Consider the following 25895-nt stretch of genomic DNA (forward strand, 5'->3'; position numbering starts at 1 on the left):
TAGCGTTTCCCTATTTTTAAAACTATTTATTTTTCTCTTTACGTGTATATAAAGACTGTATATATATATAATTGTTTATTTCCATATTTTTTTTATATTTATTTATTAATTCCTTGCATATCAGTTATTTATTTAAATGTTTTCTCCAACTTTTATTCCTTATTTTCCAATTTACAAATGTTAGTGTTAAAATAATCAAATGTGCATTAACTTCTGTGCATGTCTGGCTTATTTCTTCTCTCCCCCCTCTCCTCCTCCTCCTCCTCCTCCTCCTCCTCCTCCTCCTCCTCCTCCTCCTGCTCCTCCTCCTCCTCCTCCTCCTCCTCCTCCTCCTCCTCCTCCTCCTCCAGGTAAAACCATCGCCATCGGCAAAGTGCTGAAGCTGGTCCCAGAGAAGGACTAACCGCCTCGTCAGCAGACCGTTGTTCTTCCTCTCGTTACCGGGGAGAAACGCTGCTCGGCCGACACACAGCTGCTCTCTCTTCACACTCAACACGCTGAAGAGAATCCAACGACAACCAGGAGAGGGATCGAGGAGTTAAAATAACGTCACACGAAGAAAACAAGACTGAATCAGTTTTTTTGATGAACTATATTAAGTGAGAGACCAGTGCGTCAGCTTTCTCATATTGAGAGCTCAGCTATGCCACTAATGTAGCTACAAGCCCCGCCCCCTTCTGTATTCCCACGGCTAACCGCGATGTCGGCTCGCTACGCCATTTGTTTTTAGAATGGAGATGGATGCAGTGTCACTGAGTTTGGGGAGGATATGACCACAGAAAGATTTCATATCCTGCAAAACAAGAGCAGGGTTAGCCTGTAATTATAATTTGCAAATCACATCTCCCTTTTTAAGAGCGGGATTTAGGAAACATTTTATTTGGTTTTTAAGGATTGCTGTACCAACATTTTGAGTCTGGTCTCTCTCCACATGAGATGGTTTGATTGGATTGGGCTCACATACTACTCTAATTAAAACCACGGATAAACACACACACACACACACACACACAGCTGTTACATAATCCAAACTGAAAATAAATTATCAACGCTGCGTCAGAAAAGTGTGTTTTCTTTTATCAAGTATCCTCATTGCAGGTGGATTCATCAATATTCAGTGTATCAATACTAATGCAAAATCCCAACATTTAACATTTTACTATAGAGGTATCCTTTGTTAATATAATTGGATGTATTGCAAATGTTGTCAACAGATGAAAAATACTGTTATTATATTTCATTCTCCCATAAATATGCAATTTTTGCTTTTAACATTTTAAATGTTATGTTCTATCTTTATCGATCATTTTACTTTACTTGCCAAGGTGTTTAGATTATTCGTACAACATTGTTTTTGCTATTATTTGAGAAAGAAACACGTGAGAGAATAAGATATACAGGATTAAATGACACGATGTTAATAGATTGCAGCGGTTAGAGAATAGAAAGAAAGGAATTATCAGGAGAAATTAATAAAAAATGAAATATTAATAATGAATTAACAACATTTTAAAACACTTTTCTATCCGAGCATCTTATAGGAAAGACATGGGAAGTTATACAAATGTTTTAATTAAGCTAAAGAAATATTAGCCTGATTCATTTATTTGTCTTGAAAGACAACGCTCAGTCCAGCAGGTGGCGATAGTGCGCCTCTGAGCTGCCAACCAACGAAGAAGAAAAAGGAATCTACCCATTGCGCATGCGTGTGGAGTTTACACGTGAAGCAGACAGCATGGCGGAGACAGCAGAAGTTGGGATAGACCGGACCCAGGTAAAAACTGTTTTCTTTGTCCTTTAACACATTTAAACTAATTATAAATATATAGTGTGTTAATACAAGATTAAATAACCAAATCATTGTTATTATTCGGTTGTAGCTACAAGCTTTCTAGCATTAGTTAGCTTGTTTTCTTTGCTGTTTAGCAACGAAGCTAATTCAAAGCAACATATCTGAACCTCTTGAAGAAAAATGGAGTCTGTCGGTGGGTTTTCATGGCATTTTATAACTGGATTTGATGTCTTTGCCAGGTGAAAAAGGCCGTCCAGGCTTTGCAGGCTTTCCTGAAAACTAAGTCCACCGGGGACTCGCTGTTCCTGGACGACACTCAGCAGATCAGCCTGCTCTTCACCCTCTGGAAGATCCCCCCGAAAGCACAGACCATCCGCATGTGAGTCCACTGACAGCCATTATCACGCCTAATCTGTTATTTAACAGTCATATCAAGTGACTTTACTGATATTGACTTTATTCCACCCTTTCCCCATTATAGCCCCTGTTTTACATAACTTAATAACATCTGACTATAACTTCATTTGTAAAGAGTTTTTGAATCAGAAAATGTTAAGAGGTATTTTTGTATCTGCTCTCTGTGATCCTACCAAACTGATACTTGTATATATATTACTAAATAGCAGATTACTGATCTTAATTTTAAACTTTGTAAATACTCGTTTCCTCTTTAATTAAAATAGAGGGCAATAAATACCTCTAAAAATGCCTGGAGGTATTTTCGATAAATGTACAAATCTGCTTTCTGTGTTTTTAATAACCCTCCATACTCATAATACTCTGTGTGTGATTACTAACCCCTTTCGAAAAACATAGACTAACCATTTTAGTTTTAAGTTAGTTTCGATATGCACCTTAGCAGCCCGGTTCATTCTGTGAAGTGTTTGAACCGGACAATATTTGGTGCCAGAGAGATTCAACGTAAATCCAGATGGACCTCCTCTACCCGTGGAGCCTGTCTCTACAACTTTGAAACACAACATGTCTTGTTCATATTAGATATACCTGCCTTTCTTCTACATGTGCTGCAGTGCTTATTGTCCAGAGCATGGGCGGTGTGAATACGTCCTGCTGTTGCTGGATGCTCTTTTATTGATAATGTCTTCTCTCCCCCCCCTCTCAGCCCGTTGCCCCATGGCCAGCGGTCGGACACAGAGGAGGTTTGCCTCTTCACCAGAGACGAGCCCAACATGACCTCAGATCAGACCATCAGGTTTTATAAGAAGCTGCTTGCAGAGAAGGGAGTGAAGAACATCACAGAGGTGAATACCAGTCAGAGAAACACTCAAATAAAGACGGATACTGATTCAGATTATTCCTGCATTACATTACATTTAGCTGACGCTTTTATCCAAAGCGACTTACAATAAGTACATTCGACCAGGATGATACAACCTTGAAGAAAACAGAATCATATAAGAACATCAGGTTTCATAGAGCCAAGTATTTCAAGTGCTACTCAACTGGCTTTAGATCAGCCAGCCCTTTATTAGTATATAAGTGCTTTGTTAGCAGTTCTATCGCTCGAAGTGGAGTCGAAAGAGATGAGTTTTCAGTCTGGAAGGTGTGTAAGCTTTCTGCTGTCCTGATGTCAATGGGGAGCTCATTCCACCATCTTGGAGCCAGGATAGCAAACCCACCTCATTACCAGCCGTCTAGCATTTACATTTTTATAGGAAAGTTCTAGATTATGGAAGATGTGGATCATTTTTACACCAACACGTCTCGTGGCTGATAGCAATAAGACATTAGCCGCTTTCACACCAAGTACTTTGCCGCACTTAGTTCCCAGCACTTAGTTCCCCCATGGAACTAAGAGTTGGTCGCGTTCACACCGGAATAAGATCCCTGAGGGAAGATTACGCAAATGAAGCCGCTGACGTCACTTCTTCTTCTTCTGCTTTGGGTTTACTGGCAGGCCGCAAACAACTTCACGGCGTATACTGCCACCCGAAGTCCCCGGAGTTGGGGAAGGCTTCAGTAGAAGCTGCTGGGAGTCCCAGCAGCTTCTACTGAAGCCTTCCGAGTAAATCGCCAGAACGCCGACACCTCCTCATCTCCACCGCTCCCATGTTTTCTTTTGTGTTGCCATAAGTTAGTCTCTCTGCGTTGGTGCGCGGGGCTAATGCTAATAATGCTAATGCCAGCAAATACAACTTTTCAGAGTTCTACGGGGCGTGGTTTGCAGTTCGCCCAGCCAATCGAAATTGGTACTTTTTTCTCCCCAGGAAAGTCCCACCTCTCTAGCAGGCACTGAAAATGGGGCTAAAAGTTCTCGGAACTAAGTTCTCTTTTTGGTGTGAACGCAAAATTCCAGGCACTAACGGAACGAAACGGGAAAAGTACTCTGGTGTGAAAGCGTCTATTAAGTTTTGTTTTTGATAATAAAAGAAGGAGTTTGTAGCATGTGCACACCTAGTGGAAACAAGGCTAACATTTAACAAGCAAAGATGGATGACTTGAACAATGCCTTAGCTCTGACTTCACTTCTGTTAACACAACATGGCTTTGATACAACATAAAGCCTATCAAACATTTTCAAAGTTATTACAAACTCAAGATAAATTAGATGGCAAACAAAACGCATCCAACTCACATATTAAACATTGAGCGTCCCCCGTGTCGGTCTCCATTCAGCTCGTTCTCCTGATGTTCACCACCTCGTGCTGCGTCTTGTTTCAGGTCATCCCGTATAAGGTCCTGAGGACGGAGTACAAACCTCACGAAGCGAAGCGCCGCCTGCTGAGTAACTTCGACATGTTCCTCTCCGACGACCGCGTCCGCCGCCTGCTGCCGTCTCACCTCGGGAAGCACTTCTACCAGAGGAAGAGGTAACGCCTTCTTACTCCCGTCGACAGACTGGAACGCCTTCATGTTGCAGATTCACGCTTTAACCCTCCTGTTGTCTTCGGGTCGAATCTGACCGATGTTCTACTTTCATCAATCATAACGTTTTAGTTTCACATTCGATTGCATTCAGGCTTCATGATATCCTTCACAGAAGACATTTGAACATGGCTGATCACCACTTTCATTGACTTTTGGATTATTTAGTCAACTTTGTAACACCATGGTGTCCCGCCATAAAGAAAAGGAATTGGTAACCATCCGGATCAGATAAAGCACACACACACACACACACACACACACACACACACACTAGATGTGTTCCTTATGTGCCCATCCCCCCATCTGAATCACACCTGACATACACAGAACAATTTGAAACATGTCCCGCTCTTATATGCCCATCCCCCCACATGTATCACACCTGCCTCACGCAATACATGTTCAGTGTCTGTTCTTTGTATATGTACTGCAGTTCTTCATGTCTACCAGTACTCTGATACAATATGTACAGTTTGAAAGGGTGTTGAATGAAATGTGGTGATGATTAATGGATTTTGTGTTCATGTAATAGCCGTTAAAACAGGACCAAGAAGACAATAGGAGGGCTAAGCGTCTGATTCTTTGTTCTCCTAATGCATTGTTATCTCATGCTTGTTTTCCACAGAGAGCCGCTGTGTGTGAACATGCTGAGCAAAAATCTGGCCAGAGATATTAGTCGAGTGGTCCAGGGCTCCTACCTGAAGGTCACCAACAAGGGCTCCTGCTGGTGAGATCCCCTCTCCCCTGTAACCGTTAGAAACACATACCCTAACAATGATAGTTTGATATGAGCGGCACCGTAGCAGCCCGGTTCATTCTGTGAAGTGTTTGGACCGGACAATATTTGGTGCCAGAGAGATTCAACGTAAATCCAGATGGACCTCCTCTACCCGTGGAGCCCGTCTCTACAACTTTGAAACATTAGATACCTGCATTTCTACTGGTCATGTTCCCGCTTCTTGGTTCAGCTTAACTTTTCCAATAAGGAATGATTGTGGTTATTACCTGATACTCTGTTGAGCTGAAGGGCGACGTTTAAACCGTGCAGAAAACTGATGCCCAAATAAGGCTGTTTGTAAAATTCCAATCGTTGTCGAAAGTGATTCCTCAGTACCGTACTTTTCGGACTATAAAGCGCACCTGCATATTGTCCGTCTGTCTTGCTCTCGTTCTGTCTCTCGGTTCCACTTTTACTTTGGCGCTACCTGTCTCACTCTTTTCCAGCCTCCAGCTTTTCCTGCTGGAGCCCGCCGCTTAAAGGTGGCGGGCGCGGAGCGGTCCTAGAGCCCGTAGAGTTAAAGGTGGTTAATTTTACCTGTATAAGCCATAGATTTAGGAGGTCCCCTAGTGGCCGTTAGCTGTACAAGAAAAATGGGGGGGGGGGGGGGAAGTCGCGGCTTATAGTCCGAAAAGTACGGTATTTTTCTTTGAGCAGCACCTGGTAAAACAATGCAGGACACATCGCCTAACAATTGACCAAGCTCAGATGGTCCTCTGTTTGGGTTCCTGGGCATCTTAAAGCGGGCTGTGGTCGAAACAAGATGTTGAGCCAGACCAGGAAGTGGAAGTGTGTCTTCCCACCGTCCCCCTGCATTATCTAACCTAACTGTCCCGTGTCGCAGCATGGCTCGTATCGCCCACGCCGGCATGACCGCAGACGAGGTGACAGAAAACGTCGAGGCTGCATTCCAAACCGTGTCGACCAAACTGCGCACGGTGAGTCTAACGGCACACGACGGCAGTGTTGCTACATGTCTCTTCTACATCAACATGTGTCCCCTCTTCTTCATGTCTCTTCTACATCAACATGTGTCCCCTCTTCTTCATGTCTCTTCTACATCAACATGTGTCCCCTCTTCTTCATGTCTCTTCTACATCAACATGTGTCCCCTCTTCTTCATGTCTCTTCTACATCATGTGTCCCCTCTTCTCCATGTCTGTTCTACATCAACATGTGTCCCCTCTTCGCCATGTCTCTTCTACATCAACATGTGTCCCCTCTTTTTCATGTCTCTTCTACATCAACATGTGTCCCCTCTTCTCCATGTCTCTTCTACATCAACACGTGTCCCCTCTTCTTCATGTCTCTTCTACATCAACATGTGTCCCCTCTTCTCCATGTCTCTTCTACATCAACACGTGTCCCCTCTTCTTCATGTCTCTTCTACATCAACATGTGTCCCCTCTGTGGAAAGAGACTCTGAAAGTTTCAGGAACAAAGATTCTCTTTTTCTGAAAATGAGCTGATCAGATTTTGGCCACTTTGTGATGTCATAACGATGTGTTGTCTTGAGTAACCATTAGCCAATCAGCAACAAGGTACCCCCCCCCCCCCCTCTCCTCTAGAGCTCCATTGAGTTCTTTGTAACCAAATCTCTCTCAGAGGGGCGTGGGGAGGGGCTCCTTGTTTTCATCTAAAGTCACAGACAGAGAATCAGCACTTTGGAAACAGGGCTGAAACAGAGGGGATTATGGGTAATGTTGCAATGATCTGTTTGGTGTTTCAGCCAATCAGAGACAGGCTCTGTATATATCTGAGAGCTGTGATATGTTGATGAAAGACAGTATAATAGGAGACCTGTCTCCTCAAACTCTAATATATCTGTGTGTCTCTGAACAGAAAGGACCTGTGATAAAGCTGGTTCACATCAAGACTCAGATGTCTGTAGCGCTGCCCCTCTACACCTCCAACCTGAACCACCTCACTGCGCTGGACGAGGATCAGAAGCTGACAGAGGCCGCCAAGCAAGAGGTGAGAGCAACTCGTCAGATACAGACTCCTGTGCCTCTTTAAAGGATCTGTAAATAACCAGCGGCTGCGTTTGTGATTCTCAGGCTGCGGCTAAAAAGCTGGCTAAGAAAAACAAGAAGACGGAGGACGTGAAGAAAAGCGAGGGGACGGGGGAAGAAATCCCACAGCTGGTTCCCATGGGAACACCAAGCAAGAAGCCCAAACTGGAGGTCAGTGCTGCTCGACAGAGAGGTCCAGGAATGTGTTAGCATTTTACCGTGGGTTAGAGGCCTGAAATGAGGGTAACACGAGAGGAAGGGGTTTCCCCAATTTTTTTTATATACAATCTGTCCGTAAACTCCCCACTCGTGAATATCCAAAGCTTCTTAGTGGCTTAGAAACTGTGGTTGCTTACAAATGCCTAAATGAGACGACTAAACGTTGAACATTAGCCACCTTTAGCTTAGCGGTGGTGAAGTCATGTGACCGTGCTGTCGTTCCTTTTAAAGCTTGACGTTAGCTTTCTACATCTTGCATTTACAAACATCGTAAAGCGTTGTTAATTTGTGGAGATTTTCCTGCCGAATAAAACATAAGCGCTAGGGATCGCCGATCCGATCGAGTGGGCGGGGCCTATGGGGATCTTCCATTTAAAGCAGTGTTTCTCAAACTTTTTCATACCAAGGACACTTACCCAATAAAAAAACACTCGCGGACCACCTAACTCCACAGATATCCAAAATCACATCGTTTTTCTAGAACAGATTACAAATCGCCTGAAAATGGTACAAACAGGTGGCAGCATGTGTGACGAAGGTGTTGCCCTGGGCTATATCATGCAATCGAAAGTGAAACGTGACCTCGCTCCATTGCGGAGATATTCCCGCGAGAGTGAGGAAAACTTAAATTTATTTTATTTCAAATGTGAAATGTTACCAATATACTCACGGACCACTGGGGGGCGCTCACGGACCACACTTTGAGAAGACCTGATTTAAAGTGATGTTTAAAACTCAGTTAATGGGGCTCATTGTATAGTATTCGTTTTATTTGTCGGGGGAAATGGGTTGCAGCACATCACAAAGATAAGACAATACATCACTGACACCAACATAGACACAGATTAAAACCAGATATCGGCAGACATGACAAGGGGCCTATAGGCCATTTGCGAAATAGGGGGGACAGACCAGCTGGGTAAACAGTGCGTCCTAGCCATCATTCACTGGCGCTTCCACAAACAGCAACCAACATAATTATTACATTCAAAAGAAGTACATTATTCAAGTTTACATTAGCTTTGGAGAATAACACGGGAGAGGGAGCGATGCTAACCTCCGGGTCGGCTCGTGGGAAAGCATCATCAGGACAGCACTCTATTTGAATACTGATTTTAAATATGTAATCCGACTCATTTTCTTTGTTTCTTTTGCAGAAGACACCCAAGAAGAAGCAGCTGGAGAAGGCGCCCACGACGGCTGGTGGGAAGAAAGGAAGAAAACCACAAAACAAAATGAACAAGAAGGGCGGCAAGGGCGAGTCCAAAGGGAAGAGGAGAGTGCCCAAATTGAAATGATTCTCCTCTTCACACGTTACCTTCAACATGGACATTTTACTCGGAACACAGGACCAGATCGCTCACACTGGTTCATATATATTCAGTGGGTTTTGTCTCGTTATGCCTGGAGCAGAACATAAAGTTCGTTATCTGAAATGAACTTTGGCTCTGTTGTGTTTTCTAAAATGTAGCCCTCCAACAAAAGGCTTTTCTCTGGAAGACAGAGCTAATAATGCTAACAATGCTAACAATGGCTCTGTGTACTTGTGGGCATCAATAATCCCTTCCATGGCGACACGGCCATGAAACTAGAAGCTTAAAGGGAATGCAGCCTTTCATTGACATAATGAATAAAGCATTTCACAATTTTGGAAGTCGTTTTTGCAACTTCCATGTGAAGAAAAAAAGTTGAGTTTTTTCCTCAGTATCGGTTATTCTGTTAAGGTTGTTTCTGGATGAGTACTTTCCTAAATCAACAAATTATTGTTTACCTTGGCTTTTATAACTCATCTAAATGTTTGTGAAAAGCTACAATATAATATCCTAATGCCATATTACAGATGAAAAGCAAAAAGTTGTTAAGCATTATGTGAATTAAAGTATTTGTGAACCTTGTGTCTGCGTATCGTGACGTGTTACTCGTGTTTTTATTATTGTCACTACTGGGGGAGGGTGCATTTATATCCAGTCGCTATTTTAAACTATGAAAAAGGCCTTTTAGAAATCCTTCTGATGGCCTGTGATTATTCATGTGGAGTTTAGATTATTTTTAAAACTATTAAAGTTAAAGGTGGGGTAGGTAATTCACTTCAGAAACACTTTTTGGTATATTCCATGGAATGCTATTAACATCCCGATAGCAATGAATATATACAAATGTATCACCTGTGGAAGCCGTGGCGCTGTAAAAAGCACGACCAATCATCTGAGCCGGCCCGGCTAAAGTAACTGGATGGCCTACCTGCCTGTCAGCCTTCCATCGGGGCACAAACTTATCTTCATGTCTCTTCTACATCAACATGTGTCCCCTCTTCTTCATGTCTCTTCTACATCAACATGTGTCCCCTCTTCTTCATGTCTCTTCTACATCAACATGTGTCCCCTCTTCTTCATGTCTCTTCTACATCAACATGTGTCCCCTCTTCTTCATGTCTCTTCTACATCAACATGTGTCCCCTCTTCTTCATGTCTCTTCTACATCAACATGTGTCCCCTCTTCTTCATGTCTCGTCTACATCAACATGTGTCCCCTCTTCTTCATGTCTCTTCTACATCAACATGTGTCCCCTCTTCTTCATGTCTCTTCTACATCAACATGTGTCAGCCAATCACCCCCCCCCCCACCTTATCACCTGAATCTCCTCCTAGAGCACCATTTAGCAGGGTTGCCAACTTTGGGTACCTGGCTGGAGTGAGATTTTGGTATCATGGGTTTAATTACACATATGCGCACTAAATGACTGCTATCGTGTCAGCAGCGGGACCTTAGCATATATATATGATGTATATACAATATATAAAAATACACAAAATTGGACACAGACTATAAAGGGCACAAAGTTTCATTCACTAATGAAAGTCAAACACATGTTTGTTTCCACTGTTTTATTGTGTGCCTGTCGCGATAAGCAATTAATTGACTTATCGTACGATAAATAAAAATGAACTCGATAAATTTCCATTTACATGAGGATGTGACTAGCAGTTTGAAAGGATGTACTTGCATTATTATTATATATTATCATTATGTCAGGGGTCTAAAATGGTCATACAACGGTGCCGACAATATTATCGTTTATCGCAATAAATTCCTGGAAAATGTATCCATCAAAATTAATTATCGTGAGAGGCCTATAGCCTACATGAAACACACACACAAACAAATCTACAGACTTACTCCAAACTGCCAAACATATTAATTAACACACTCTATGTTGGCCTAGTAGAACAATAAGCAGCAGACTTTTACTTTTTTATCATTTCTACTAGAGGTTTAGATTATTTCCCTGTCTCAATCCAAATTGAACTGTATGAAATAAAAAGGCACATTTGTCTTGTAGTAAATAAACTAAAAGAGTTCGCATGAACTAAGTTCGCATGAACCTTTGTGGGAAAAGTACCGTAGTGTGAACGCGGCTAAGGTTCGCATGAACTCATTTTAGTTCCGGCTCTTTTTGGTGTGAACGCGACATTTCGGAACTATATCAGAACTAAGTGGGAAAAGTAGTGCGGTGTGAAAGCGCCTATGGTGTTCTTTGTAACCAAATCTCTCTCAGAGGGGCGTGGGGAGGGGCTCCTTATTTTCATCTAAAGTAACAGACAGAGAATCAGCACTTTGGAAACAGGGCTGAAACAGAGGGCATTATGGGTAATGCTGCAATGATCTGTTCGGTTTTATATGAGACCTATAATAAAGTAATATATAAAACAGTATATTAGGGAACCTTTAAAGGTCTCCTATCTTGCAAAAGTCCCTTTTTGATGTATTTGATACATAAGTGTCCCCGGTGTGTAAGGGAATCCACAAAACCCCCTCTCTTTTCCTCCGTACCCACATCTCTAAAAACGGAGGTACAACGGAACGGATCCAGATTTTCTGCCGTCACACACACACACACACACACACACACACACACACACACACACACACACACACACACACACACACACACACACACACACACACACACACACACACACACACACACACACACACACACACACACACACACACACACACACACACACACACACCATATCTCCAGTCCAAAATACTTCCATTTCGAAACAGTTAATCCATTTTAGAGTGAAACAAATAATGTGTATTTACATCGTGTTCATCTGACTCTCTTTAGAGCCTCCCTGTGCCCCTCCCCCTCCCTGTGTGAACTCCTCTGCTGATAGCCCCTGCCGAACATTGCACTTTGACCACAGCCGGCTGTTTCATGAGAGGAAGACACACCACTGACCTGTAGCGCGCACACACACACACATCTGGATTACACTCTGGGAACTGGACCTGGTTTCTGGGGGACATGTCTACACCTGTGCAGCTGGAGCCGCTCATGGAGAGGAGTTATGAGGGCGTGGGCCGCTGTAAATGCTCCTTCTGGTTCGCTGTGGCTCATGACATTCTGGGAACCTTCCTCATGCTGGTGGGGGTGTTCGGAGGGCTGGTCGTCCACGATCTGTTCATCTACGGCGGGGGCATCATCATCTTCTTCAGCCTCATCTGGTGGGTGTTCTGGTACTCTGGAAATATAGAAGTGCCCCCCGAGGAGCTGGAGGACGACGTGGGTTTGATCAAGCTGAAGAACCGGGGGCTGGGTCGGGCCGTGAGGCAGATGTCGGACAGATTCTCCTCCAGGGTCAGAAACTCTTTCCGGAGGAACAGACCTTCAAACACTGAGGTGTCGCTGTCCACCGTCTTTGAAAGCAACATGTCTTCTCCGTCCACATCTCCGTCTACATACCTTGAGAGGGACACATTATCAATATGAACCTGGAAATGATTCTGAACTTGGACTTATTCGCTTCCTTTTTGCACGTGAAAGAGACTGTGTGTGTGTGTGTGTGTGTGTGTGTTTGCTCTGCACACGCTCCTATAATGATTAGACGGCACTGATGTCTTGTCTCGATAACATCCACATATCCGTTTCAAGCTGATAAGATGTACACTTTGCACACTATAACAACATCATTCATATCTGTCAATATTTTTAGTTGATTCTTGAATCTTGGTGACTGTAAATAGAAAATAAAAGTTATATTAAGAGATTTGTGATGGCGAAGCTTTTCTTTTGGCCGGAATATTTGAAGCTGCCTTTTTGCAGCAGTGTGAATTTAACCGACAATAACACCGTTTTTACTTATTTATTTTATGAATAATGGTATTAATCCTTTATAATCTCACCTGCTTTATAAATACAGTTATCTATATTGCAGTGATTTTGTCATTAATGTGCTGCTTTTGCCATTGCTTTACCGATGTATGTGTGTGGGTACATTACATGTCACTTGTTGATTGATTGATTGATACATTTATTTCGAACAAGTACAATAAATAATTACAAAACAAAACAAATGTTGCAGTGCATAGTCATGTACAGTAAGAGAAATCAAAACAAAAAATGACATTTACAACAACAACAACAACAACAACAACAACAACAACATTCGCAACATAAACAGTGCCACATCTAGTGTTCGAAAAGGAGTGAGAAGAAGTATAATTTATTTAATCTCACCCCCTTGTCCCTAAATGATTTATTTATAATCTGCAATAATTAGTATGCATTATTATTGATATTATTAGTATTATTAATCTGCTTTACCTGTTGATTGACATATACACATATACATACACATACATACACTGATATACATATATGCTTACATACTCAATACTGTGGGCAATCCCCACAGGAGCACTTTGGGGTGAAGTGTCTCAGGGACACAACGACATGCTGACTGCATTTGGGTTTGAACCTGATCTGGGGGGTATACTACAAAGCAGGATTTTCGTTTAGCAAGATAACTTCTGGGATTTCCGGTACTACGAAGCTGGTTCACTTTTTAGCGGGCTAGATCTCCATGGTGATTTATCCTGGAACCTAGTCTGTGCTCCGAAGCAGGATAGGTTCCAGGATAAGAGATCAACTCAGCGAAAGCACCACGCCTGCTGACCAATCAGAGCTCAGTGTGCGGAGGAAATGCAGGAAAGACGGCCGGCCAAAATCACCGACTGTGTGAACGTGAAAATGAATAGAATATCACCTCTTCAGAGCAATCTGACTATTATAACTATTATACTATTAGTCTATGTTAAGAAAGCTTAATTAAATATCTGCCACAACATAAGTAACCGGATCAAAGTAACATTACGTTGCCTAGTCCGCGGCACTGTGAGTGCAGACGTCGATGTGTCCCATTATCATTCATATCACATCATAATGTATCATATATCTCCTTATCTGAGTCAGCTGAGCCGTATCTGGGCGTGCAACGCCAGTGACACATACTGTATGCAGAAGTATTATTTTAAGCAACACATTAAGTTGACGAAACACTCGAGAAGTCAGATCGTGTTTTAGACGGGCAGTGATATCATAAACCTGTTGATGTACGCATTCAAACACTTGTTCTTTTGCCAGCTGTATTCACCTTGCAGGTGCAGCTCTGAGGCTTTGATCCTGGATCAAGTGTTTGAGTCATGGATGTTTAAAGTTTAACTTCTTCATATTTGACTAATATTATAGTTGACTTTTCATTCGGGAAGTATGACGCTGCGCTGTCAGTACACTTCTCCATGTTTGTGATTGGTCGAATGCTCCAGATACCACCCCTTTCATGTGAACGCGCACCTAACTAGATAGGACACGGCGAGAGATGGGGTCGTTACTAAAAAAAAGTAATATATTACATATTACTTATTACTTTAAAAAAAAGTAATATATTACACTACTTCGTTACTCTCTACATAAAGTAATTCGTTACTTTACTCGTTACTTTACTCGCAGGGCCGGCCCGCCCCTCCCTGCAGGCAGATCACGCAGACTGCTAAAGTTTCAAATGTTCTCTTTAGTTCAGTTTCCATTGTCGCATAAGACTGATCCAGATAGCTCCTGAATGTTTTCCTATCTGACCGTGGCTGTCCTCTGTCTCCTGCTATCTGACCGTGGCTGTCCTCTGTCTCCTGCTATCTGACCGTGGCTGTCCTCTGTCTCCTGCTATCTGACCGTGGCTGTCCTCTGTCTCCTGCTATCTGACCGTGGCTGTCCTCTGTCTCCTGCTATCTGTATATTTTGCGCAGTCTATCTCTGCTCACGCTGTTGCGTCAGCGTGTTCTCCTGCGTGTTGGCCATGTGTTGCACTGGAGCCAGACTTCAGCCGAGCACGTACGAACTGCGCATGCGTGAGTGGCAATAACTCTCCTTACCAGCAGGCGGTGGTAGTGTGTATTCGTCATTCAAAACAGGCAACAACCGGAAAACAGAGAAGAAGAACTACGTGTGTGTGTGTGTGTGTGTGTGTGTGTGTGTGTGTGTGTGTGTGTGTGTGTGTGTGTGATATAAATAAACAACAGCTATGTGCGTTAGCTTCACCTTAGCATGTGTTCTTTGCAGGTGTTTGTTGAGGTTTGATTATGACTGATTTTAGAAAGTAACGAAGTAACGCGTGTCGGGGCAATGTTAGTAACTGTAGTGTGATTACTGAATTATAAAAGTAACGCGTTACACTACTCCGTTACCGAAAAAGTAATATTATTACAGTAACGCGTTACAAAGTAACGCGTTACACCCAACTCTGGACACGGCTGGCTTGAGTGAACGAGTTGAGAGCCAGCGTCGTAGGACAGTTTAGCGAGAGCGGCTTTGTTTTGGATTAGGTCAACCGGATAACTCAAAACATATCCAGGATAGGTTGAACTAGATTCGTAGTATACCCCCCTGAACACCAACGCACAACCCACTGCGCCACAGGCCTCCACGGTTGAAATCACATGCAGTGTTTTCAATTGGCTTCAAAGGTTTACAACAGCAACAGTGCATAGATAACACGTGTAGTTTGTCCTTTAAATGTGTAAAACATTCATGGCATGAACAAAGACAGAGCTGACAAAAGCATAGTTGTATGAAAATATCAGCTATCAGATAAAAAGTGCCCATTCCGTGTTAATCATTTTCAAAATATACTTCTTTCAGGGTTAAAGGTGGGGTAGGTAAGTTTGAGAAACCGGCTCGAGATCGCTAGAATTTGAAAATACACAACCGGAGAAAATCTGCCACTTCCTCACGGCCCGTCCACACAGCGGCGTGCGTTGACGCTTCCCCATTCACTTTGAATGGGGTGACGTCACTTTGAGCCGAAATGCATCGTGGGAAGCGACGTGGAGCGTAGCTGGCGTGGCTCGCTGCAAAAGTTGAGCAATGTTCAACTTTTGACGCCTCGGCGAGGCGTCAGCCAATCGAATCATATGCCAGTACAAGCTCTAGCCAATCAAACCGCTGCTTGTGTGTCAGGGGCGGGAGATTCATGTGATTGGTTGTTGGTCGAGTTTCAGACACGCCCGCCGGCAAGCGTCGGCGCACGCCGCTGTGTGGACGGGCCGTTACAGAGCCCCTCCTCCAACACACACGAACGCGCACATGACCAATGAGGGCACGAGATAAGTTTGTGCCCAGATGGAAGGCTGACAGGCAGGTAGGCCATTGTACTTTTTACAGTATTACGGCTTCTACAGATGACATTTTTTTATGGATTTGTTGTCAAAGAACTTCAGATATTCATTGCTATCGGGATGTTAAGAGCATTCCATGGAATATAACAAAACGTGTATCTCGAGCCGGTTTCTGAAACTTACCTACCCCACCTTTAAGTGTCCAAACGCACGCACGCACGCACGCACGCACGCACACACACACACACACACACACACACACACACACACACACACACAGTACACTTTAGATTAGATATGCCCAAAGTGATCAGAGTGCAGATTTCACGGATGATTCTCAGGTCATCTGATTACCACTGGTCGATAATCAGAGTTATCTGATCGAGTTGTAAAGGAAAGAGCATCGTGTCTGTTAATATAAACTACTTTGTTCTGCAGGGTTTCATTTGAATTGCAGGACTCTTTCTGAGCTTGATGAGTGTGTGTTTACACAATAGCAAAAGAGTTGAGGTTGATGGAAATGTCAATCGTTTTTTGAACAAATTGAAATTGAACCTGATAAAAAGGGTATGGGAATTTGCCCTGGGCCTGATCCTGAGCCAAAGGTTTGATTGACAGTTGTGTTCCTGACACGCACGCACACGCACGCACGCACGCACGCACACGCACGCACGCACGCACGCACGCACACACACACCCACACGCACACCATGAATGTATACAATACTTACTTTTACCACAAGAGGTCAGGAGTGTGTTTGTGTGATTTCATTTTTTTGAAAAATGATTTAAATAACAATTGTGATTTTTGCATTGTGTTTCTACAATAAATGGTAACTGATTGTCATGCTAAGAATATGTTTTGTTGCATGTTATAATTTTTTTTGGGACAATATTCACACTCACACACTTGCTTTGATTGCTTTGTATCAAAAGTTAGTAAAAAGAATGCAATATTCTTAAATGAAACCCTATCAGTTTATTGCAATACTTATTTAATTTCCATTAAATGCATAATTAGCTGCATCCATATTCGGACATACAGTTTTCTTGACTACAATATTGAAATAAAGTCATTTTTTCGAATAAAAAGCGCCTAAAATGTATTAATATTTCTTTAACCACCGGAAATACACAGACACATTGAGGATCAAATGTCTTGTTATAAAGATTCTGCATTTAAAAGGTTATTTTGTAGTTTCACAACACTTACCAACAAACTATAACTCCCATCATGCATTGCCGGTCATATGACGGCTGTATGTTGTGTCATGTGACCTTCACTCGGCTCTGTCAGCGCGTTTCCCTTTTTTCGCAGTGCCACAGGCTGCTAACTAAAAACAGATAGTTTCTCTTTTAAAAAACACCTCCTTTTTTGACAGGTTGTTTAATGGCTTATAAACTAAACTCCGGCTTTTGCTTTTTACATGTTGTCTGCTTCCCGGGCTTTGTACAACTCTTTCATGCCAGCTTGTGGTAGACTCCCAGCAGGCCTCTCTGTTCACCGGGGCATCATCAGTCCTCACGCCGCCCTAGTGTGCTTGCCGCTCGGCCACAGAGGCGGCATGGGCCCGCTGTATCGCTAGCCTCTGGATAAAAGCTGTCAAATTGTGGAGGAAGGGTTTTAGCTTGGATGCTACTGCTACCGGTGACTGGCTGTCACAATGAACGGTGAGTTGGGTTGTGTCATTGTCTTTTGTTTTGCAGCATATCATGCAAGAGATTCAGTAACTTTCGGATGTTAGATTCAAAGGTTTTACTGTATGTATATGCACAGTAGCTACAGTGTAGCTATGGCAACGAAAAGGTTAAGTCCCAGGCTCCTCCAACAATGCAACATCAACAAATACGAGACATAAAACAATACTAATAGTGCCAGAAGAAACAGAGTACAATAAAGTAGTGCCAGCTTACGTTGCAAGACCAATGTGCAAATAATGCAGGAGAAGTTAACTATATATACATGTCAAATAAAATACAATAAGGTAAACGTTACACAGAATGTTGCTGGAGTTTATATTCATGTAAAATAGAAAAAGATAGACGTTAAAATGTCAAATTAAAGACTGTACAGTGGGATGAATACATTTGGGAGTTGTGGTATTTAGTAACTTCAAGATTCAGAGTCTTTATTGTTTAATGTACAGCCTTTTTTTGGACAATAAAAGTCTAAAGGCTCCTCCATCAATGCAATATGGAGAAATAAAACAATAACAGAAGTGCAAGACGAAAGATAACTTGAAATAAAATAGTGAAAGAGAAACAGTGAGACAGTGTGCAAGCAGAAATAAGTAAACATATATATACATGTAAAAAAGCATAATATACAATATTGTTAGTACTTCATGTGTTCAGACAGTACGTTTGGGATGTATGGAGCTACTTCCACAATGTAAATAAACCACAAATGGCTTCTCAATGCATGAAAGAGAAAATGAAAGCCATTCAGCACTTCTCAGAAGCACTTATGGTGTTTTTAATGCTCCATTCAGGAAGTCATGACTAACTGGACCACTATAGAACCACATCCTCGAAAACGTTACTTTGAAAGTGCTAAATTAACACGAGAAGCAGATGTATTGGCACCAGCAGTAGTACCAGTACCAGTACCAGTAGCCTGGATGTTATAGAAGTCGGTTTTAGAATGATAATTCAATAACTTCATTTGTAATGCTCCTTTCATACCGGAAATGCGGCAGAACGGGCTTTACAATAACGAAAATAGCCATGAATTGAAAATAAAAAAGGGATAGAATTTCATAATCTATTTAACCTAAGATGTGTCATAAAACATATTGAAAAAAATGAACTCGAATCCATGAAACGCATGACATAAAATGAATGTCGCTTATCCGTGGTCGGGTCGCGGGGGTATCAGTTCCAGCAGAGAGACCCAAACGTTCCTTCCCCCTCATCAACCAGCTCTGACTGGGGGGTCCCAAGGCGCTCCCAGGCCAGCGAAGAGATATAATCCCTCCATCTGGTCCTAGGTCTACCCCTTGGTCTCTTCCTAGCTGGACGTGCCTGGAACACCTCCCTAGGGAGGCGCCCAGGTGGCATCCTAACTAGGTGCCCGAACCACCTCAACTGGCTCCTTTCGACGCGAAGGAGGAGCGGCTCAACTCCGAGTCCCTCCCGGATGACCGAACTTCTCACCTTATCCCTAAGGGAGACACCAGCCACCCGGCGGAGGAAACCCATCTCGGCCGCTTGTATCCGCGATCTCGTTCTTTCGGTCATGACCCATCCTTCATGACCGTAGGTGAGGGGAGGAACGAACACGGCCCGGTAGACAGAGAGCTTTGCCTTCTGGCTCAGCTCCCTTTTCGTCACAACGGTGCGGTAAAGCGACTGCAGTACCGCTCCCGCTGCTCCGACTCTCCGGCCCATCTCACGCTCCATTGTTCCCTCACTCGAGAACAAGACCCCGAGATACTTGAACTCCTTCACTTGGGACTCATTCCCTACTTGGAGTGGACAGTCCATCGGTTTCCTGCTGAGAACCATGACAAATAAAACCCACTAAATATTAAATTAAAGATCACAACATAAAAATATTGACCCATTTGTGCAGAATACACATTAAATACACAGACAGTACATATATTGTTACTCACAGGGAAAAGTGACCATAATAAGAATACACCAGTTCTGTTTTCAATGAACAATGGACAAGCTGCCTATCATCCACAGACCAATATGACTGAGAGGGTAAATCGCACTGTCAAAAGTATGATAGCCTCTTATTTGGATGACAATCACGGGAACTGGGATCAATACCTTCCAGAATTCAGGTTTGCCGTAAACTCAGCTGTTCAAGAGACCACAACTCAAAGCAGAAGTGGAGGAAAGTATATAAAAAGCTGAGCACAGGCAACTAAGGAACTACAACAAACATCGTCGTACTGTTGGCTTTAAACCCAAGCAAAGAACTGAAATAGTTAATTAGATATTACTCCGTAGAGTTATTGGTGTTCAGAAACATCTTATTTATTATAATTTAAATACATAAGAGCACAGTTCTTCCTATACTCACTATTCTATGTTGCAGACGGACTTAAAGTTTCTGTTCTTGACTTTGGTTTGTCTTTCAGGGCCGAGGGTTTTCATGCTGTCGCAATTCATAAATACGTGTCCTCCATTGATTCCTATGGCTTTCTCTCGCAGTTCATCTCCTCTGCCACATGCATTATTAATACAGCAACAAGCGATGACTCCGAGTCCTCCATCAAGCTGATATCTAATGACTTCCTGTTTGTCTCTGCAGGTCCTCAGCAGAGTGACTCTAAGAGGCAGCACCTCCTGGAGAGGCTGCTGGACGCTGTCAAGCAGGTGAGGCACATCCTGACCTCTGATAGGGTCAACAGATCACCTCAGCTTAAAGGGGATAGGAAGGATGATTTGAAGTGGGCTTGTATGAGATACTTATCCATAGAAAGTGTTCTTACTCAGCACATAAGCACACACCTTAATCCCAGCAGAAATCAAAGAAATGTACTGCTTAAAAACTCCAAAAATATCAGTATAAATGTACACTTTATTTGGAATATTTGTATTGCTTTACATTGTTTTATTTAAATGTATTGCTTTATTTAAATTTATTTTTATTTATTTGACTAATTTAGAGTATATATATATAGTATAAAATAAGATCAGTAGTTTTAACAGCAAAAGGTTAGGATGAGAAACAGGACCGCACAGATTAATATAATTAAAGATAAAAATAAAAATGATAAAATAAGAAATGAATTCAAATGAAACGAGACATAGAAACGTGCCGCCTTACGTCCTTACATATGTGAAAGAAACGAAAAAACGTAACATTTGACATAGATAATAATCGTATTAAGGGGAATGCTAAAAAAAGAAAACATTAGTGTGTAGCAGTTTAACACTTTCGAGAGCCACTTCCAACCGAAGTTTGATTTCAACGCACAAATAATTCAGAACGATGAATCCATTTATTTCCCATCTGACCTCCTTCTCAGTGTGTGTGGTTGATCTGGTTTAGCTTCCCGCGTCTGAAACCCCAAAAACAGACATAACATAGCAAATGGGAGACAACAAATATATTCAGGGGCGTAAATGAATATTCAACACATAATATTTTTAGGCCATGTATACTACTAAAACAAGACATGTTAAACAATTAAAAGAGAAACTAAACTTATATAACGAACTCGGTTAATGGCTCTTACAATTAGCATATTTCAAGTTAATCACTGCGACGAGATCAACTATCTAACCCTCATTTGTGTTATTAGAATAGTGTGTCAAGACTCAGGTAAACTGATCAACTATTATAAGTAAATATTCTGCATTATGTGCGAATATGGAACGCAGATACACGGTAAAAAAAAAGTAGAATTGAAGTGGTTTTAAAGAGCCAATCAGTAAGGACACCTGATTTCCTTCAAATGCATTTTCTGAAACCTGACTGTAAAAAGAAAGTGGGTTCTGCACTGACATTATGAAGGCTAGCCTGGACTATTATACAACCCATGGACGACTTAACAGGAAATGAAAACCCCAGGTCAATGCTGCACATCCAGATGAAAACCGGTTTGAAGGAAGAGAGACATTAGCTTCCTTATAGAGGTCGAAGCAGGTGCCTCCTGCTGCTGGGCCACATGTATAAAGTACTGTTCATCTGCAAGAGAACATGTCTATTGTGGGGCTCTTTTTGTTGCCTTTTGAAATGTGAGAAATATCCTCACTGTGCGCCCGAGTCGAGGCGAACGGTGGAGAAGTATTTCATAATCATTCCCTTCTTATCTTTGCAGTGCCAAATCAGATTTGGCGGAAGGAAGGAGATCGCCACGGACTCAGACAGCAGGTACGAGAAGCTGTAGGAACACTCTGTAAATGTTAACAAGTATAAGAATCAAAATCTATCTAAAGTTCAAAAAGTAAAAGCGCTCATGATGCAAAATGAGTGTCTAGCTTGTTGTAACACAAATGAACCCTGATACGTGTCTCTTAGTCCTTGGATGTGTGGGGATTGGGTTCGAAAGTCCTTGAAAAGTCATAGAATTGTTCAAAAAAAGTGTACTAACCCACAATGACCATTTTTGGTTGATTGATAAAGTGTCTCTCTGTAGCAATGCAAAGAATTTTTTATAATGCAGATCAAATTTATATTCAGAAAACACGACCCATGTAACTTATCAGTGGTGTCTTTGATCTGAAACAGACCCGGCGTCATGGGCGGGCCCCATGGGGCCGGGCCCGCCCATCCAGGATTTGGGCCCGACCATCCAGGATGTGGGCCCGCTGTTTTAATCAGGGCTGAATACAACATTTTAATTGTTTTATTATTATGTTCAGTGGCGGCGCCAGGGTATACTTGGGTAGGCTACAGCCATACCAATAAATGGCTTAGCCCCACCATGAAAAATGATTTTAAAGTAAGCTAAATAAAGTCCGCCAACTCGCGCGGAGTAAATTGCACAGACAGCAGTTAGTAAGATTGATTTCAGCAGCCACTTGTCTGGAAATACCGAAGACTAGAAACGGTTTGGAAACTTTTGTCACGTAGTGATCATCTTCTCAATAGAACATCTTTGATAATGTCTTCTGGCCAATCAGAATCAAGATAACGACGTGGTGTTGTTGCAGGAAGTCCCGACGGAGAATATTTTTGCTGTAGTTACAGTACATCTCTATATACATCGGTACAACATTACGTAACTAAATAAGACCCCACGGTTTGATGATTGATGTGTGGGCTGTCTTTCATGTTGACACACAGAACCATGGGGGCAATCCACCCTTATCCACAATGTAAAGTAACTCACAGCCTCTTCCCTCTTCTCTCTGTGAGGAGCAGCAGGTTCAGCTTTCAGAACAAAGTAACAAAAAACTGAAATGGCATTCATTTTTTTTTTAAATATGTTGTGTAGTAATAGATTTATTTATTTTTCTTCTCAAGAGAGTACCAGAATGTGTATTTTATGTTAATATTTCAAAAAAATCTCCTGGGGGAGAATCTCCCCAGAACCCCCTGCAGGGGTTGGGTTTTCAGCATGTCAGCTCTTTCACAATTCAGTTTTCCCGGGAAATGTAAGTTTCGGGGTGGGCCCGCCCTGGTACATCAAATGCCCGCCCAGAGACGTATGTCTGCCGCCGGGTCTGATCTGAAATGAGAAATATTGGGACTTGTAGCTGTTTTTCATCCGTAAAACATAAGCCCAGATTTCTTGAAGATTTCTGTACTTTGTTATCCCCGTATCATCTGTATGTTTATTTAGATAGATAGATGGATGGATGGATAGATAGATGGATAGATAGACAGATATATGAATAGGTAGGTAGAAAGATAGATGGATAGATAGATATATGGATGGATGGATGGATAGATAGACGGATATGTAGATATATGGATAGACAGATATATAGATGGATAGATGGATAGATAGATAGATAGATAGATGGATAGATAGACGGATGGATGGATGGATAGATAGACAGATGGATGGATGGATGGATGGATGGATAGATAGATAGATAGACAGATATATAGATAGATAGACAGATGGATGGATGGATAGATATATGGATGGATGGATATATGGATGGATGGATGGATGGATAGACAGATATATGGGTAGGTAGGTAGAAAGATAGATGGATAGATAGATATATGGATAGATGGATGGATGGATAGATAGATAGACGGATATATAGATGGATGGATGGATAGATGGATAGATGGATAGATGGATAGATGGATAGATGGATAGATAGATATATGGATGGATGGATGGATAGATAGACAGATGGATGGATAGATGGATGGATATATAGATATATGGATAGACGGATATATAGATGGATAGATGGATAGATAGACGGATGGATGGATAGATAGACAGATGGATGGATGGATGGATAGATATATAGATGGATAGATATATAGATGGATAGATAGATAGATAGATAGATGGATGGATGGATAGATAGATGGATGGATGGATAGATAGATAGACGGATGGATGGATGGATAGATATATGGATGGATAGATAGATGGATGGATGGATGGATGGATGGATAGATATATGGATGGATAGATAGATAGATAGATGGATGGATGGATGGATGGATGGATCGATAGATGGATGGATAGATAGACAGATATATAGATGGATGGATGGATAGATGGATGGATGGATAGATGGATGGATGGATAGATATATGGATGGATGGATAGATAGATAGATGGATGGATGGATAGATAGATGGATGGATGGATGGATGGATGGATGGATGGATAGATAGACAGATATATGGATGGATGGATGGATAGATATATAGATGGATAGATAGATGGATGGATAGATGGATAGATGGATGGATGGATAGATAGATGGATGGATGGATAGATAGATAGATGGATGGATGGATAGATAGATGGATGGATAGATAGATAGATAGACAGATATATAGATGGGTACTTTATTGATCCCAATTTGGGAAATGTTTTGCGTTGCAGCAGCATAAGAAACAAGGCAATGCACCTCAGAGAAATGAAGACACAAGAAATAAACAGTCCAAAAATATAATAATAAAAGTAGAAATTAAATAGCATTTAAAAAGTATAACTATATATATATATATATATATACATACAAACAAACAAACAAACAAACAAACAAACATATACATGCCTATTAATTTGATTGAACACTGTATCTTCCACCTAGACTGACCGTTTCATGTGTGTGTAATGTACAGACAAAGTGACTGTGTTATCCCGTGCAGGGTGATCTGTCTGTGTGCTCAGTTCGAGGCGGTGCTGCAGCACGGTCTGAGGAAGAGTCGAGGTCTCGCTCTGACCGCCGCCGCTCTGAAGCAGGCAGCGGGATTCAGCTCCAAGACTGAAGCAGGTAGGATGCTGAACTCGGGTCGAAAGTAAAACATGCACACATAGTGACATGTGACCTCTGCATGTAACCCGTCCTAGTACTAGCAGCTGTGGACAAGCTAAATGCTAACGTTGCTTCATGGATGGATTTTGGGACCATTGGCCCTGCGCGCTGACATGTACATAGTGAGATCTCTTTGTGGACATTTTGTCTCTCTTCATAGTCGTCGTGCGTCTCTTTTGGTCAAATTCTCTTCACATTTTTTTTGGCGGTTCAATTCTGTCTCTTTGTGTCTCGTTTTGTTCCTCTCGCAAGTCTTCGTCTTCAAACCTTTCTGGTCGCTTTGTATCTCTTTGTGGTTATATTCTGTGTCCTTTTTTAGTTGTTTTCCTTGTCTTTGTAGATATTGTACATCTTTTGCCAGTTGTATTTTGTCTCTTTGTGTTCATTTTGTTGTCATTCTTTCCAATATTTGCTTTCTTACAACTTTTTTTCACACATTTGAACTTGTTTACCTATTTCTCTCACTGATTTCAATTTGTTTTACTTGTTTCTAAATAACTTCCCCTTTCCCCCACAATTTTTCACTTTTTTCAATTATTCTTTTCACTTTTATCCACTTGTGGTGTTTAGGTATTGACTTAAAGGTGGGGTAGGTAATTCACTTCAGAAACACTTGTTATATTCCAAGGAATGCTCTTAAAGGAATGGTATGCTCATGACACTCATTTTTAAATAATTATCATCCGATAAAACAGACCAGTCTCTGCCAGTCTTTCTTTTTTTTTTTTTTAATCCGATGACATTATCAGTGATTTTAAACTGATTATATACCGAAATAACATCAACACTGTGGGCGCCGCCATTTCCCGGACGTGAC

The 25895-nt window shown here is 41.9% G+C and overlaps 3 protein-coding genes and 2 non-coding genes across 5 annotated transcripts in view; all 5 read left to right on the plus strand.

Annotated features, from left to right (window-relative positions):
- Positions 1-1679: 1679 nt before the first annotated feature.
- Positions 1680-9585, plus strand: rsl1d1 (ribosomal L1 domain containing 1). The gene is made up of 9 exons (XM_034078508.2): positions 1680-1774; positions 2032-2171; positions 2916-3054; positions 4475-4623; positions 5307-5408; positions 6304-6397; positions 7302-7433; positions 7517-7642; positions 8848-9585. Exons 1-9 carry the CDS (start codon positions 1703-1705, stop codon positions 8986-8988), a joined length of 1095 nt encoding a protein of 364 aa, XP_033934399.1. The 5' UTR covers positions 1680-1702; the 3' UTR covers positions 8989-9585.
- Positions 2643-2772, plus strand: LOC117442557 (small nucleolar RNA SNORA55). Its single transcript, XR_004551528.1, has one exon. It is a non-coding gene; the product is annotated as a small nucleolar RNA SNORA55 (small nucleolar RNA).
- LOC117442556 (small nucleolar RNA SNORA55) lies at positions 5476-5605 on the plus strand. Its single transcript, XR_004551527.1, has one exon. It is a non-coding gene; the product is annotated as a small nucleolar RNA SNORA55 (small nucleolar RNA).
- A 2331-nt stretch (positions 9586-11916) lies between the features above and the next one.
- LOC117442555 (transmembrane protein 238-like) lies at positions 11917-12966 on the plus strand. The gene has a single exon (XM_034078509.1). The coding sequence runs from the start codon at positions 12006-12008 to the stop codon at positions 12468-12470; it is 465 nt and encodes a 154-aa protein (XP_033934400.1). The 5' UTR covers positions 11917-12005; the 3' UTR covers positions 12471-12966.
- Positions 12967-17424: 4458 nt separating this feature from the next.
- snx29 (sorting nexin 29) overlaps positions 17425-25895 on the plus strand; it is a 205000-nt gene continuing 196529 nt past the window's right edge. Inside the window, exons 1-4 of the mRNA XM_034078507.2 lie at positions 17425-17821; positions 20418-20482; positions 21934-21986; positions 24912-25036. Of these exons, the coding sequence (XP_033934398.1) occupies positions 17815-17821; positions 20418-20482; positions 21934-21986; positions 24912-25036 (250 nt within the window). The 5' untranslated portion in view covers positions 17425-17814. The remainder of the gene's footprint in view (positions 17822-20417; positions 20483-21933; positions 21987-24911; positions 25037-25895) is intronic.

The sequence above is a fragment of the Pseudochaenichthys georgianus genome, unplaced genomic scaffold (assembly GCF_902827115.2).
Source record: "Pseudochaenichthys georgianus unplaced genomic scaffold, fPseGeo1.2 scaffold_439_arrow_ctg1, whole genome shotgun sequence".
Lineage (NCBI taxonomy): Eukaryota > Metazoa > Chordata > Actinopteri > Perciformes > Channichthyidae > Pseudochaenichthys > Pseudochaenichthys georgianus.